The following is a 13,830-nucleotide window of genomic DNA, read 5'->3' as shown; positions in this document are numbered from 1 at the left end:
ACAAGTAACGGCACAGCAAATATATGAAAGCTATTTGAAAAGCAAATAGACAATTACTCAGGAAAGTGGGCAGAGATTAACAAGAAAATGAAAAAAACTGATCAGCTTAATTTTTTTTTAGAAGATAAACTCAGGGCAGATACATGTGTATGAAAATACCATTTCATCAAAGACAGAAAAAAATACATGTATATGAAAAGAGATAACTAACACTGAATCATTGAAAGATTGTGTATTAAGAGAGCTAAAAATCTGAGTAGAGCTTCATGCAGAAATGACTGTAGAGCATCAATAGGGGGAAGCAGCAAACACATTTTCATCTAGCAAATCTCATAGCCCACATTGTTGACAATGGGTCAAACAGAAGACAGTCCTCCTGCTCAGTGTTTAACAATATGTGACTTTTCCAAAAACACCCACATGGCTCCCCACAGCTTCACTTTGAAGATAGTCCTTTGGTTTTTGAAAACCAGGAAGTAAAATACAATGGCCAATTCAAGATTTTCTTTGGGACATGACTGGGGGACAAAGTGGTCTCTGGGGTTTTCATCCCCATTTGTTTATTTAAATCTTTTGACTTGCTTTTATGTGGAAAGTCTTGAGACAGATAAGAAACATTTTTATTGAAAACAAATAATCCAAACAGCTTTCCAACTGAATTGACTTACTTGGACCAAACCCTCTTCAAAAATAACTTTTTGAACTACCCTGAGTCTTGGTGGTCTCCAGTTTCTTAACAACTTTTTGTATTTGTTTAGCATGGTATGTATCCACCCAGATTATAATTTCAGAATATAAATATTTTTCTGTTCCTTTAACTTAAGGGACCTGAACAATGAACATGGCATGGGCACTGCTTCCTATGTTAACACCACCTTTGATCTTCCTAAACACACATTCACACAACCTTTCTGGTGCCTTCATTATTACTTAACACCAACTAGAAGTGCTACATTTAAATTTTTTAGTCAAATTTAAAGGCTTGCTCCTTCTCTACAGCATAAATCAGGAGTATCTGCAGTTCAACTGTAATTTACATAGTTTCTCTTAAATTTTGTACTTCAGGGTTGTATTTGCATTATTGAATCAATTGTTGCAATACTCTGCATATCATACGCCAACAAGTTTGGTTGTTTTTTTTTGTTTTCATGACACACAGAAAGGGAAAAAGCCTGAACAGGGGAGAGGGAAATGGAAAGGCTGCAAAGCTCCATGACGTCAATACTCGGTGGTTCAGCACGTTCTCCCCTCACTTTCTTGCTGTAAATCTCCATCTGAACATACATGCCTCACAGCTTGTCATCACCTGGGGTTAAGAGGCAACAATGACTCTGGAAGATGATAAGTCAAATCAGGCCTCAGCTCTTGCATCCTTTCCTTGCAAGTTCTGTAAGCAGAAGATTCAGGAGCAGTGGAGGCACAGCAGAAGTCGGTCCTTCTTAGCTCCATGCCTGCTCTCCAGACTGCCCCAAAGAGGCACAGCCATAATCGACTTGTTTGCTCTATTCCTATACAGCAACTAGAAAAAAAATTGTTGACCACCTCCTGAGCAGGGATCAAAGAGCTAACACTATGCTGAGACGAAGTTTTTCCTGGAGTGCCAGACAGGACAAGCCTGTCTGCAAAATGGAGTAACTAACAGTATGTCTTTCTCATGAAAGGGAAAGAAATAAAAAAATAGAGGGTAGCACAGATTGGATTCCCTAGGCAACAGTAAAAACTGTAGTGAGGGAGTGAAGAGAAAGACTTCAACACAGTTACTTGAGGACTAGTCAGGCAGGGACTCTGATGATACAGCAGACTGAGCTGAAGTCTCACTACACACCACTAAACCTTGACTGTTAAGCAGAAATGCAACTCCTTTTCATGTTCAGGGAAATGGACAACTACTGTATGCTTTTAGAAGGAAACATTTTAGACTGCTGGGACAAAATTGTCCTGAAATTTTTTAGCATCCAGAGCACACAAAGCCTCTAAGGCATGAAAGGCCAGCTTAAAAGAATCTGCATAGACACCATAAAGAGTTAAAAAATATCTACACTGGAAGAAAAAATGAAATCCTGAGACATTCATCGAGGGTGAGATAATCAGCTTTTATGTACAGAGATTAAAAAGTATTGATGTTATCAGCCTGGAAAGATAACTTACACATCAGTTGCTCCCTGTGTGTTTTTGCTTATGTCAGAAGTTTGCAGGAGTGGCAGAAAGTTAAGATACTATAAACCCCACTACCAGTCAATATTCAAAATCCTTTGAAAGGCTGCAATACACACTTACCTAGAGTGCTGGAGACACTTAAGCTGGGCAGTATGAAGCAAAATTAATACAATTACAATGAAAAGTTTCCTTTTGAGAACCATGAGTTTTTCTTACCAACACAGGTTCTGAAAACCTCTTTTCTTCAGCCAAAGTACCGTCCTAAGAAGGATAACAAGAAGCAAATGTTTCTGACTCAAACACACTCTCGCTTGCAGAGAAGAGTGGGGTTTAGGCTTCCTGATTTAAAGTTCTATCATGACCCACTTGTTCTGAAGTAGGTCAGTCTGTGGTATGATGAACTAAATCAGAAAGGCCAGCCCAAGAGTAGTCTGAGTTAAGGGAAAGATGCAGAAAGCCACTTCCTATTTCTGTTATGTTAGTAACGGGTGCAGTAAACTTTTACTAAAGGACATTTTTGCATGCTGTCCTTTCTCATAATTGTCGGGTCTGTCAGATGCAGAAGGTCTGTGCTCAGGTATTTCCTTGTTTCTGCTTCATGAATTAAATGGGTTTATGTAATTTTTTTTCAAAGTTGTTTTATCCTGGCATAGATAACCTGCTTCCTCTTGCCCGAACAGACAGACACCGCTATACATGTACACTTCTCTATGCATTGTTAGTGCTTCTTCTCACTTCTGCTCTGTTATTCCCAATGCTAATCATGACACTACAGCCATGAAAAATGTTAAAACTACATTACTTGTATAAGGAACACGACATTCTGGGAGTCTGCTGTTTGCTAAGTAAGAGCTATGCTGGGAAAAAGAACTGACAGTGTGCTGTAGAACGGACAAAGTGCTCTCTTTACCAAAGATGGTTTTTCGTCTTTGTGCAGCTGTTGTCATCAATTTAAAGTTACCTCAAATAATAATAAAAAAATAAATTACTGGTTGCTATTTGACTAGAAAGTATGTAATCTACAAGTTTCTGTTCACATGAATAGATGCATGTCGTGTTTACCTACAGTGAGAAAGTAACAAAGTACCAGAAAGGAACAGTAATTCTTTTCTTTGCTCTTCCATCTCCCATTTCTGACAAACTGCTTACATATCCCATGCAGTCAGGCAAATTTCATACTTACTTGTTTCAGGCAAATTTTCACTTAGCTGAAGAAATTTTTTCCTTGCTGTCCAGTTTTTAAGGGAGAGCCTTTCCTCTTAACCTTGCTAAGCTGATGGGTAGACCTGACAACAAAAAAAACTCAATGCAAAAAAACTGAATATAATATATTCATCTTACCCTCTCTGAGAACTCAGAAACACCTTTAATTTTTCTTTCCATGGCCCAGAGCGTAGGGGACTGAAGACCTTTTGGTTAAGGAGAGCTCTGTATCATCTAGTCAAGATGGCAAAGCTGACGCTATCAGGTAATTACACAAGTATTCTGCGGTCAGATTGTCTGAGCTGCAAGATGAAAGGCAGTGAGTTATCCAGATGCACCTAGTGAGGAAAATAGAAGAGCACTTCTCCCACATATACCTAACACACAATTGGGTCAAACCACTTTGAGTCAGGAAGAAGCAAAAAGCTCCTGACGAATAACAGGATTTCTAGTAAGTCTAAAATAGAATTGAAAAATATAAGTAGTGAAAGCCTCTTTGTTTTAGAAAACATAGCTACATTGAAGTGAAACTGTATTCATCTCACCATTGTTTATAACAAAAATGTCAAAATAACTCATTTGGGCTTTTAAGTTTCATTTTTCTAATGCCAAAATTCATTAAGCATTTCACATAAACCATCTTGTTTTCTACATATCTATATGACTTCACTCAATGTGGTAGCCCCATTGCATTATCTGTTTCTTGTTTTCTCAGTTTCTTTACCATCATTTTGATGTACTTCATATGGATGTGCAAAACAATACTTATGTGTATCATCCATTCATTGTAATTAGCATTAATACAGCACTAACCACTCTCACACCAGTTTGGAGGATGCTATATAGCGAGCAGATCTTTGAGATTTGCATTATTTCAGTTGTATCTCAGATTTGCATTGTCTCTGAAAGACATTTTGACCATTTATTCCTAGTTGTAACAACATGAAACATTCAGATGCCCACTGGAACATATATTTTTCAACCAGCTCTAGTAACTGTACATTTGAAAAGAGGAATCACTGTAGGAAGGCGTATAGCTAAAGTATTATTATTTTTCAGATATGCACGACAAACTTTTACATGAACATTTTGATTTGTATTAAGTACAGCTATATAACAAAGCTTATTCATACGTGAGATGCTGCCACGTTGAGTGAACAGTTGAAATCACTACACTGACCACTCCACAGCTCTGATTTATGTCGTTCCCAAATTCCCATTTGCCTACTTTGTAAGTTTGTAGTGTTCTCGCTAGCTTTGTGCCTGACCAACGATGCTGCAAGGATATTAAACTATTGCTTTAATCTTGACATTGTAAATGAAAATTTCACTGCAAAATGGACCACTTACTTGAACCCATCTCCACTGACACAACTCGGGTAGCTTGACTGGCCAGTGCATAGCACCTTGCTATCCTCTCCCCCCAGGTTTGAGTCTGTAGCTTCTTACAGATTTGTAATGTCTCTGCCCTTGGTACCTAATGATGCTATCTACTGTCACTTCCGTATTTGTTATATGAATTTTTGGTACAGAGTGTATCCCATTGCAACTCATGTTCCTTCTAGAACAATCTATGTTTTGATTAAATTTTATCATCCAGAAGATAGAGGCAGAGTCTAGTGCAATTTTGTCGTAATAGACCGTCCTATACATAAAATTTTTGCATACACATAAATGTATTGCCTTGACTTACGGGCACATGGCCAGAAACAATCACAATTTGCATCACAAATGTACTTGACTCAGAAATGCGAAATACTTTGTCCTGTCTTTTGTACACTTTGGTGCATGTCTTCACTAATCATGGTACCCCAAGTGCAGTCGCAATGTTTCTTGCTTCCTAGCTTGCCTTATACTGTAGCTACATATTAAATGGATGTTAAATGGATCGTAACATTTAGGCCTTCTCACCAGGGAGCCCAAGTGCTGGGCCACACTGTTCCCATTTCCAGAAACTGGTTTGTCTCTCTTTCCTGCATTGTTGCCATAAGCATGTCTTACCAAGTGAGGTATTCTTCACAGGCTGAGAAACCCCCAACTAACAGAAAAGCTTATCTGGTATCTTACTACAACTATCTACCCGTGTCTTCTCATTCACCATAGCACAGGAAACGGTTAATGTTAGCTCTTGAGCAAGCTAAGTATGCTCTGAAGCCTGTGGGCTCTTGAGCAAGCTAAGTATGCTCTGAAGCCTGTGGGCCGTTACACCCATCTCCAGCAGTAAAGAAGTGAAGAAAAAAACTATAAACCAGATAGAGAGAGCGTACATATCTTCAACCTCAGCTAGAACAATTTTTTTCCACTGAAAAAGTGGCTCGAGATCATAATTTCTGATAACTGAAAGCAGTGTTCACTGCAAGAAACATGCCAATAACCCTCACTTTAAATTTCACTACTACAGCTGCCATTCAAAAACAGGAGTCAGATATCAAAACGTCATACAACTAGCTTAGATGTTAAAAGCTATTGAGATGTTCTGTATGTTTTGTTTTCCAAGGCTTTCTCTGTAATTGTGAGGGCTAGAAAAAAGCATTGTGAAGCTTAGATTTTTAGGTAAATCAAGATACTCCAGGAGATAGAGTATTGTGAAACCCTGATACACTGGAATGCTTTGGACCCAAAGGTCATGCAAACAGATTTAACCAAGAGGTTAAGTTTGTAAACTAATACATGTAGGAATTAATTATATATTTAATGAACTTTAGTGACTGCATCTGACATGTTCCTTGGAAACCTTTCCAATAGTAAGAATATTAACAATTGGGAAGAACCAGATTTAACAGAACCTGAGATACAGACTGATCCACAGAATAGAAACCCATAAAAAATCACTTCCCACTTGTATCAGTCACCTCTTCTGAGAGTCGGGTAGCTCCTTCTCCTTGGATTTTCATGTCCCTTTGCTGGCACTGTTAGTCTAGGAAAATCTGCCATGTACAATCCCTCTTTTACTCTTTTGTATGTCCAGCTGCATGGCTGTGATTGTAGATAAAACCCCTGTAGTATAGGGTGTACGTTGTAAGTGTATCCAGCACAATTCTGTATATAGACACCATATAGACCATACCTGTTTTTTCAGGGAATCTCAACCCAGGCTGTCTTGTCTCCTTGATACAAAGATAGTGTAAAAAAAAAAAAATATGAATTGTGTTTTCAATTTGAAATTAGGAAGTAGCAAAATTTCAGGAACACAGAAATGTGGATGCAGATGCTTACAAATAAAATTGTTACTTTATTTTGGGGGTATAACTGAAATCATATAAGCAAAACTGTAGAAATGCTCTTGTAAATTTAGTAACAACAATTAACAATAGCATCTTAATCTCTACTTTTCCTGTGACAGATTTGCTTTGTAAGCATACAGTATTCTAAATTTTATCTGATGCTTTTACCTTAAGTATGTATTTCGGATTGCGTAATTTTTGAATAATGCTATAATTTCAAGGAAGTGGAAAGACTTATTAAACAAGTGCCTGGTTTTATTTACAGTAGCAGCTACATGAACAATACACTATGCTTAATATATAATAGCAGCCACAGCACCCTATCTATTGTATATCATATTTAAAAATTCTAATGTCAGCAGCTCTTGATGAGCATTGACTGAAAGCTACCTTCACTTGATAACACAGAAGGAACAAATGCAGAATTCAAAAAGAAAAGAGTATGTACAAATAGGATTCATTAACAATATTCCAGCAGGCACAGGAATCACTGAGGACTAGTCTCAATACAGTGAGAGCAGGAGGCTTTGGAACTGAAGTATGAAGTTGTGCTGAGACTTTGAAGGGAAAGCTCTCACACCCATTATCTGAATGATACCCAAGCCATAATGAAAAGCCTCATTGGCACTTTGCAAGAAAAATTTAAAAAAAAAAAAAAAAAGATAAATGGAATAGAAAAAGTCCCCAAATGATCATGTAATACTGCATCTCACATTATTCAACTAAATTGCACATGCTGAATTAGGAGATGAGGCCAAAGATATAAAGGAAGAAACTTGCCTACAGAATGCAGAAGAGCCACACCAAAGTAATCAAGATTCAGGCTTTCCTAGAAATTATCATGATTTTCAGAGCCATCAGAACTCTTAATTGGCCACATAAGGTTACTTACAAAAATGCGCCTTCAATATTTTTTTTTCCTCCAGTGAGGTTGGTTTAAAAAAAAAAAAATCAACCAGAATAAGAGGCACTAAAAAAACCTCCACAAATCATAGCTCTGAGGATGAAACATCTGGAGTTTTGTAGCAATGGAGCCATGGCTGATGAGGAAGGATGGGTTATGGAGGCAATAAAAAATTTTTAACAGACCCAGCCTGGGAGTACAAAGAGCTACACACAGAATTTCACATGTTGGTCTTCACTTTCTTATTTTGCTTCCTTCCTTTGAATTCACTAGCTTGGACTCCGGGCTTTTCTATACCAAGCTTATATACAGCTCTGGTTCCTAACTTCTCAACCAATGCCTGCCTGCTCCCAAGGTAAGCTTAGGGAACCTCACCTTCCGATGCTTTTAACATGAATCCAGCCATTTTGTCTGTACCATTTTGTTGGTGCCTGATTTAGCCTGTGAGCTCTTTGAGCCCAAGCAGGAGTCCACACTAGCGCTAGAGCTAGAGCAAGCCCTGCAGGTTTGCTCAGAAATTAGGAGATTACCCAGTGGAACACAATAGGTAAATACTCCTCCCTGGGAGGCTGTTAGCTTCTCACATGGTATCCTTAGTATCAAGGACATGGAATCCACCTGCTGGAAATTTAAGCCAATTAATCTTGCTCCTTCAGAGCTTCACCCACAGAGACCTGCCAATTCCCAGATTTGTAGTCACAAGCAGATTGCTTAAGTTCTAGCAAGTTTTGAAATCAAAAAGTAACAGCCTTACACTCATGAACACCATTATAAAAATCCAACACCTACCAGTTCCTCTCTCAAGGACACCAAAAATACTGTACATTTAAGTTTAAATTAAATTAAAACTAATGCTTCTTTCTCTATGACCAAGAGGTACTAAAAGCCAAGGCATAGATTTATCTCAAAGACTCTGGTACTGACAATGAGAGGACTACACCTACACGGCCTACTTGGTCACATCCCTGAAGCCTTCGTGGGCCATGTAATAGTACTTAAAAAGCTGAGCAGCCTTCCCCATTCAACCTGCATCCACGTCCCACCTACCTACTAGTCCCATTACTTTTATCAGGCATCATTTGTACCGCAGTAATGTCTACAGACCTCCATCAAGAGATCCTGCATCAGGAAAACTTCAGTATGCCAGAAGTCATAGGATACTATAGAAAACACATAAAGGGGAGGAAAACACTGCAGATTTCTCCTTTAGAGATAGTCCCTTAAGTCAAGAGCAGACTGTGTTATTAAAACCATAATCATTCTTAGTGGACAAGCCCTTTAAGTCAAGAGCAGACTGTTATCAAAATCATAAGCCTTCTCAGGAACAAACCCTATAACAATATGTGTAAGGTTTCTCCTGAATAAATACATAAACTGGTAAGAGAAATTCTCTCAAGTCTGAATAAGATGAAATTGAGCTGAGAACAGGTCTCCATGTTAAGCAAAAGCTTCATATATAGCAGCTCTCTGGGGAAAGGAAGGAAATATATCCTACAGATGTCATAGTACCCATAGGGCAAACAAAGTGAGCAGGGTGGAAAGTGACTTTAATGGATGTGACTACATTTGCGTAATTGTTACAGCTGGAGGCTTATATGCAAAGCATGTGGAGGAAAAGGTTATCAGGAGTAGTCAACATGGATTCACCAAGGGGAAACCACGCCTGCCCAGTCCAGTGGCCTTCTAGGATGGAATGACTGGCTGGGTAGATGAGGGGAGGGCAGTGGATGGTGCCTACCCTGACCTCTCAGCCAGGCTTTTGCCGCTGTCTCCCGTAACACCCTCCCAGGTGAGCGCAGGCGGTGTGGGTCAGGCGAGCGGGCAGCGAGGTGGGCTGAGAACGGGCGGGATGGCGGAGCTCAGAGGGCTGTGACCAGCGGCGCAGGGGCCAGCTGGAGGCCTGTAGCTCACGGTGTTCCCCAGGGTCAGTGCTGGGTCCAGCCCTGTGCAGCTCATCCATCAGCGGCCTGGGTGGAGGGGCAGGGGCACCCTCAGCCAGTCTGGGGGTGGTGCGGAACTGGGAGGAGTGGCTGGTGCACCGGGAGGCTGCGCTGCCATTCAGCCAGACCTGGGCAGGCCAGAGGGTTGGGCGGAGAGGAACCTGGTGAAGTTCAGCAAAGGCAAGTGTAGGGTCCTGCCCCTGGGGAGGAGCAGCCCCACGCACCAGCACGGGCTGGGGCTGACCTGCTGGGGGGCAGCTCTGCGGGGAAGGACCTGGGAGTGCTGGTGGGCAGCAAGGTGCCCCTGGGCCAGCAGCGTGCCCGTGAGGCCAAGGTGGCCAGTGGGACCCTGGGGTGCACTGGGAGGGCCGTGGCCAGCAGGTGGAGGGAGGTGATCCCCCCTCTGCTCTGCCCTGGTGAGGCACATCTGGAGTGCTGTGCCCAGTGCTGGGCTGCCCAGGTCAGGGGAGACAGGGAGCTACTGGAGAGGGTCCAGTGGAGGGCTATGGAGATGATGAGGGGACTGGAGCATCTCCCATATGAGAAGAGGCTGAGAGAGCTGGGAACATTTGGCCTGAAGAAGACTGAGATACATCTTAGTCAATGACTACAAATGTCTAAGGATGAGTGTCAAGAGGCTGGGGCCAGGCTTTTTTCAGTGGTGCCCAGCGACAGGACAAGGGGCAACTGGCACAAACTGCCACACAAGAAGTTCCATCTGAATGAAGAAAAACCTCTTTATCTTGAGGGTGACAGAGCACTGGAAGGGGCTGCCCAATTCAAAGGAGGCTGTGGGGTCTCCTTGTCTAGAGTAATTAAAAACCCACCTCGACGCGATTCTGTGCAACCTGCTGTAGGTGAAGCTGCTTTAGCAGGGGCTTGGACTAGATGACCTCCAGAGGTCCCTTCCAACCCTGACCATTGTGTGAATCTGTGAAAGGAATTAATTTCAAGGGGAAGTTACCTTTTTTAATTTTAAAAATAAACATATCACACAGAGTGCACATTTTAACATTTTTTTTAAACTCCAATTTCCATTTTTTCCACAAGCAGACTTTATTTAACAATAGTTCAAGAAGTGTTCTAATGCTGACTACAGCTAAAATGAAACATTTTGGCACAAAACAGTGCCAAAGAAGTAACAAAATAAACAGAATAAATAACCCACTTTACACATGCTGAAAATAACAAAAATAACATGCAATAAACTTGAACAAATTTCATACTCTGTACAACAGCTTACAGTAGTAGTCCTTACTAAACAGAACTGTTATGACACATTAGTAACATAGATGTATTAGTAAAAATAGAAGCTTTAACAAAATGCTTAATTCAAGCAAAAGAGTGATGCAATATGAATCAACCCAAGTTCAACGGTTCCGAAAAAGCCAGAGATAGTGGTGAGGAAGCACACATCAATGTACAAGATGATGATCCCAACCAGGACACTGAGCCTAGTGGTGCTTCAGCCACATCTGTGTTTAGTTCCCTGCTGGAAACCATATCACATTGACATCTTCTTAAGCTTATGGCTGTTAAAAGAATGAAAGAACATACAGATAATGAGTTCAGCCACAGGTCAATTACAGGTTTCTCTCCAAGATATAGTACTTCCTGAGAGAATAGCTCAGGTAGAAAAAGGGAAATATGACGTGGTTGTCCCTGAGAAGATTCTAAAAAGGAGTAGCCACGTCTGACAGGAGATGGAAAGACAAATGTTTATTATTGCCGTGAGAAGGGGCATCCAGCAGATGTAAGAAACAGGCTTTCATACATGCTCTGTTTTCATCAGCATAGTATTCAGATTTTTAGATTCCTACCTCAGGAACAGAAGATGCTTCTTCACCCAGCCCTCCCTAGGATTTACACAGGCATTCAGCCCGCTGTAGGTGTGGAAACTGGGGAGAAAAAAAAATAGAGATCAGTAAATAATTAGAAATCTCTGCTAGTAAATACTGTGAAGATATCTTTGGTCAAAAACATGTGTTGCAGTTACTCTATATGATAAACAACAGCAACTGCTTTTGTAAATGCCAGTTAGATATGGGATGCTCCACAACCTCTCCAATGCTATATGAACAAAAAGAAACAGCTAATGAAATTTAAATGTTATCGCTGTGTCAGTCTCACAGATCATATTTTGCACCATAAAGTTGTGTTCAATTTATTGGAACTAGTGAGACAAAGAACTTTGTTGGATGCCAGAAATAATTTGTGAGGCTAAGGAGACTAGTTGCTGTCAAACTATGGTGACAGATCAACATTTACGAGAGCTAAAATCTTATGGAAAAAACAATTTCGATCTCTGAATTAAGCAAACTCTTGTCACTTATGTGTCTGTTAACAGGTTTTGGCAAGGGAGCACCGTGTGTTGGCTAGAGCGGTCCTTAGCTGGAGACAGAGCATGTCTTTGCACAGCTGATTCCTAAACAGGCAGATTTATTATTTACATTGTATGCCTGTCCTGTCGGTTAGTAGTCCTTTATCAGCAAGAAGTTGTATCTTTTGTTTACAGATACGATATACAATTTATTCATTAAATTTAACGTTTTGAAAAGGCAAGAAAAATGATGCTTACAATGTTCAAATCATTGTTTCTGCCCAGACATCCTAAGGTTAACGTATGTCAGAAAAAACAAGAGGATCTTCTGAAAAGCAACTTACATGATTGCATGGATGTCACAGACTTCACTGGAGAGGTGTTCAGTATAGCCCTTTAGGGCCCACCGAGGCAGACGCACTTTGGTGTAAGAGAGACAGCAATCCTGGTTGCTGTGTGCTGGAAGGAAGGAAAACAACAAAGTAAATAAACCCCATCTGGACCACGGTGCCATGCTGCCTAGGGTACTCACTGCCCAGCCACCTGACTATCCCAGCTCCCTGGCAACAGAAGAGGAGCAAGAGGCAGCATACTTCGCTGAAACAATTCCCTTCCAGCTCACCCTTGTCCTGCCACACACCGCGGCGTGGCTGGCGCGCTGCAGAGTGGCACCGAGAACCACTCCCTGGGGCGGAACGCGTAAGTTCACTCACCTTCAGAGGTGCCACACAGGAGCAGTGCCAGGAGCCCCAGCAGGGAAACCAGGACCAAGCTCTTGCTGCTAAAGCCAACCATTTCTCCTCCACACAGTAGCTGTGCTCTGGTGAGTCCTCAGCTGCTCCCTGCTTGTCCTGCCAGCCGTACCGCACCTCCACCTGCTTATAAAGGGGTTGCAGGAGCCGCGGGAATTCACACGCGGGCGGGTTCCGCTGTCATCAGCGGGTTTCCCCATGGCAAATTCCATTGTGCCCAATTCGGCCCCAGCACACCTTCCTGGTGCTATAATGAGAGATAACAGCATGCTGGGGAATATTTTTTTTTTTTTAAGTAGGTTAGAAGATTCAGCCCAAAAGAAAAGGAAATAAAAGGCCGTGAGGTAGTGGTTCTGTGGGTGAAGTACGTGTATTTTTAGGGGTAGGAGTGTGGGTTGTGAAATGAGGAAAGACAAATGTAGGTAACTCTTGATGTTACCTACAGAAACCGCATATTTGCTGTGCTCTACTTTAATAAGCCAAACTTGGGGGCAGAGGGACATGGGCCTAACCCAGCCAGATTCATTTCAGTGTGGCATGTTCGCAGGAGCTCAGTAACTACCTGCAACGATACCAGAACACTATATTAATATTTACTGGTTGGCTAACACAGTAATATCAGGCTTTCCAGATTACTGCTTTGTGAGACTGTAGTATTGGTGGGGACGTGTGAGCAACATCATTGAGTATACATGGAAACGGGTTTCTTTAGAGTTTCTTTTACCATATATTCAGTGCCATCACCTTCTGCCGGTTTGTTACACATCTGAACTATTTAATCTTAAATTAGGTAAGTTAAAATAAATTACATAAGTTAAAAATCAATTAAACAGAGTTAGCTTAAAAGCAACTTGGAATGGGGTCTGTATTTTCTACCGAATCTCTACTGTCCAGAGTGGATTAATACTGCTTCATAAGCAATAGCTGTATCTTGTTACTTTCCCCTGCCAGCCTGTACTCAAGTATTGTGACTCCTGAGCATTCCACTAAATCACACACTATCTTAATGCTGCCTTGCATGGCTCAGGAAAAAACCCTGGAGAGAGACTCTGACATCACTGCAAGTACACTCTTTGAGGTGCTGCCGAAGGCTGGTGCTTTCCAATGCCATTGTGACCTGTGTGATGAATGTGGTGGCTGCAGGCCAAGTCCTGGTCAGCTGGTGTACACAGAAGCTGCTACCAGCTCCAGGCGGTTATAGAGTAACCCGAGCTTTAAGTAGCTGCTTTTAAGGTAGCACTCAGAGACATGGTCATAGCCAGTTCAGAATTACATTCCTTCTATTTTTCAGACTGCCAGTACCTCTCACAAAAGGTGTGTTCCTATTATT

At 41.3% G+C, this 13,830-nt stretch overlaps 1 protein-coding gene across 1 annotated transcript; it reads right to left on the bottom strand.

Moving 5' to 3' along the window:
- Positions 1 to 10,435: 10,435 nt before the first annotated feature.
- Positions 10,436 to 12,919, bottom strand: CCL20 (C-C motif chemokine ligand 20). The gene is made up of 4 exons (XM_005443669.4): positions 12,462 to 12,919; positions 12,093 to 12,207; positions 11,249 to 11,326; positions 10,436 to 10,960 (listed from the first exon to the last, which is right to left on the bottom strand). The coding sequence occupies exons 1-4, from the start codon at positions 12,541 to 12,543 to the stop codon at positions 10,933 to 10,935; spliced, it is 303 nt and encodes a 100-aa protein (XP_005443726.2). The 5' UTR covers positions 12,544 to 12,919; the 3' UTR covers positions 10,436 to 10,932.
- Between the last annotated feature and the right edge of the window lie 911 nt (positions 12,920 to 13,830).

The sequence above is a fragment of the Falco cherrug genome, chromosome 11, assembly GCF_023634085.1.
Source record: "Falco cherrug isolate bFalChe1 chromosome 11, bFalChe1.pri, whole genome shotgun sequence".
Classification (NCBI taxonomy): domain Eukaryota; kingdom Metazoa; phylum Chordata; class Aves; order Falconiformes; family Falconidae; genus Falco; species Falco cherrug.
Note: the sequence above shows the minus strand (reverse complement) of the source record. Positions and strands in the feature narration are given on the sequence as shown.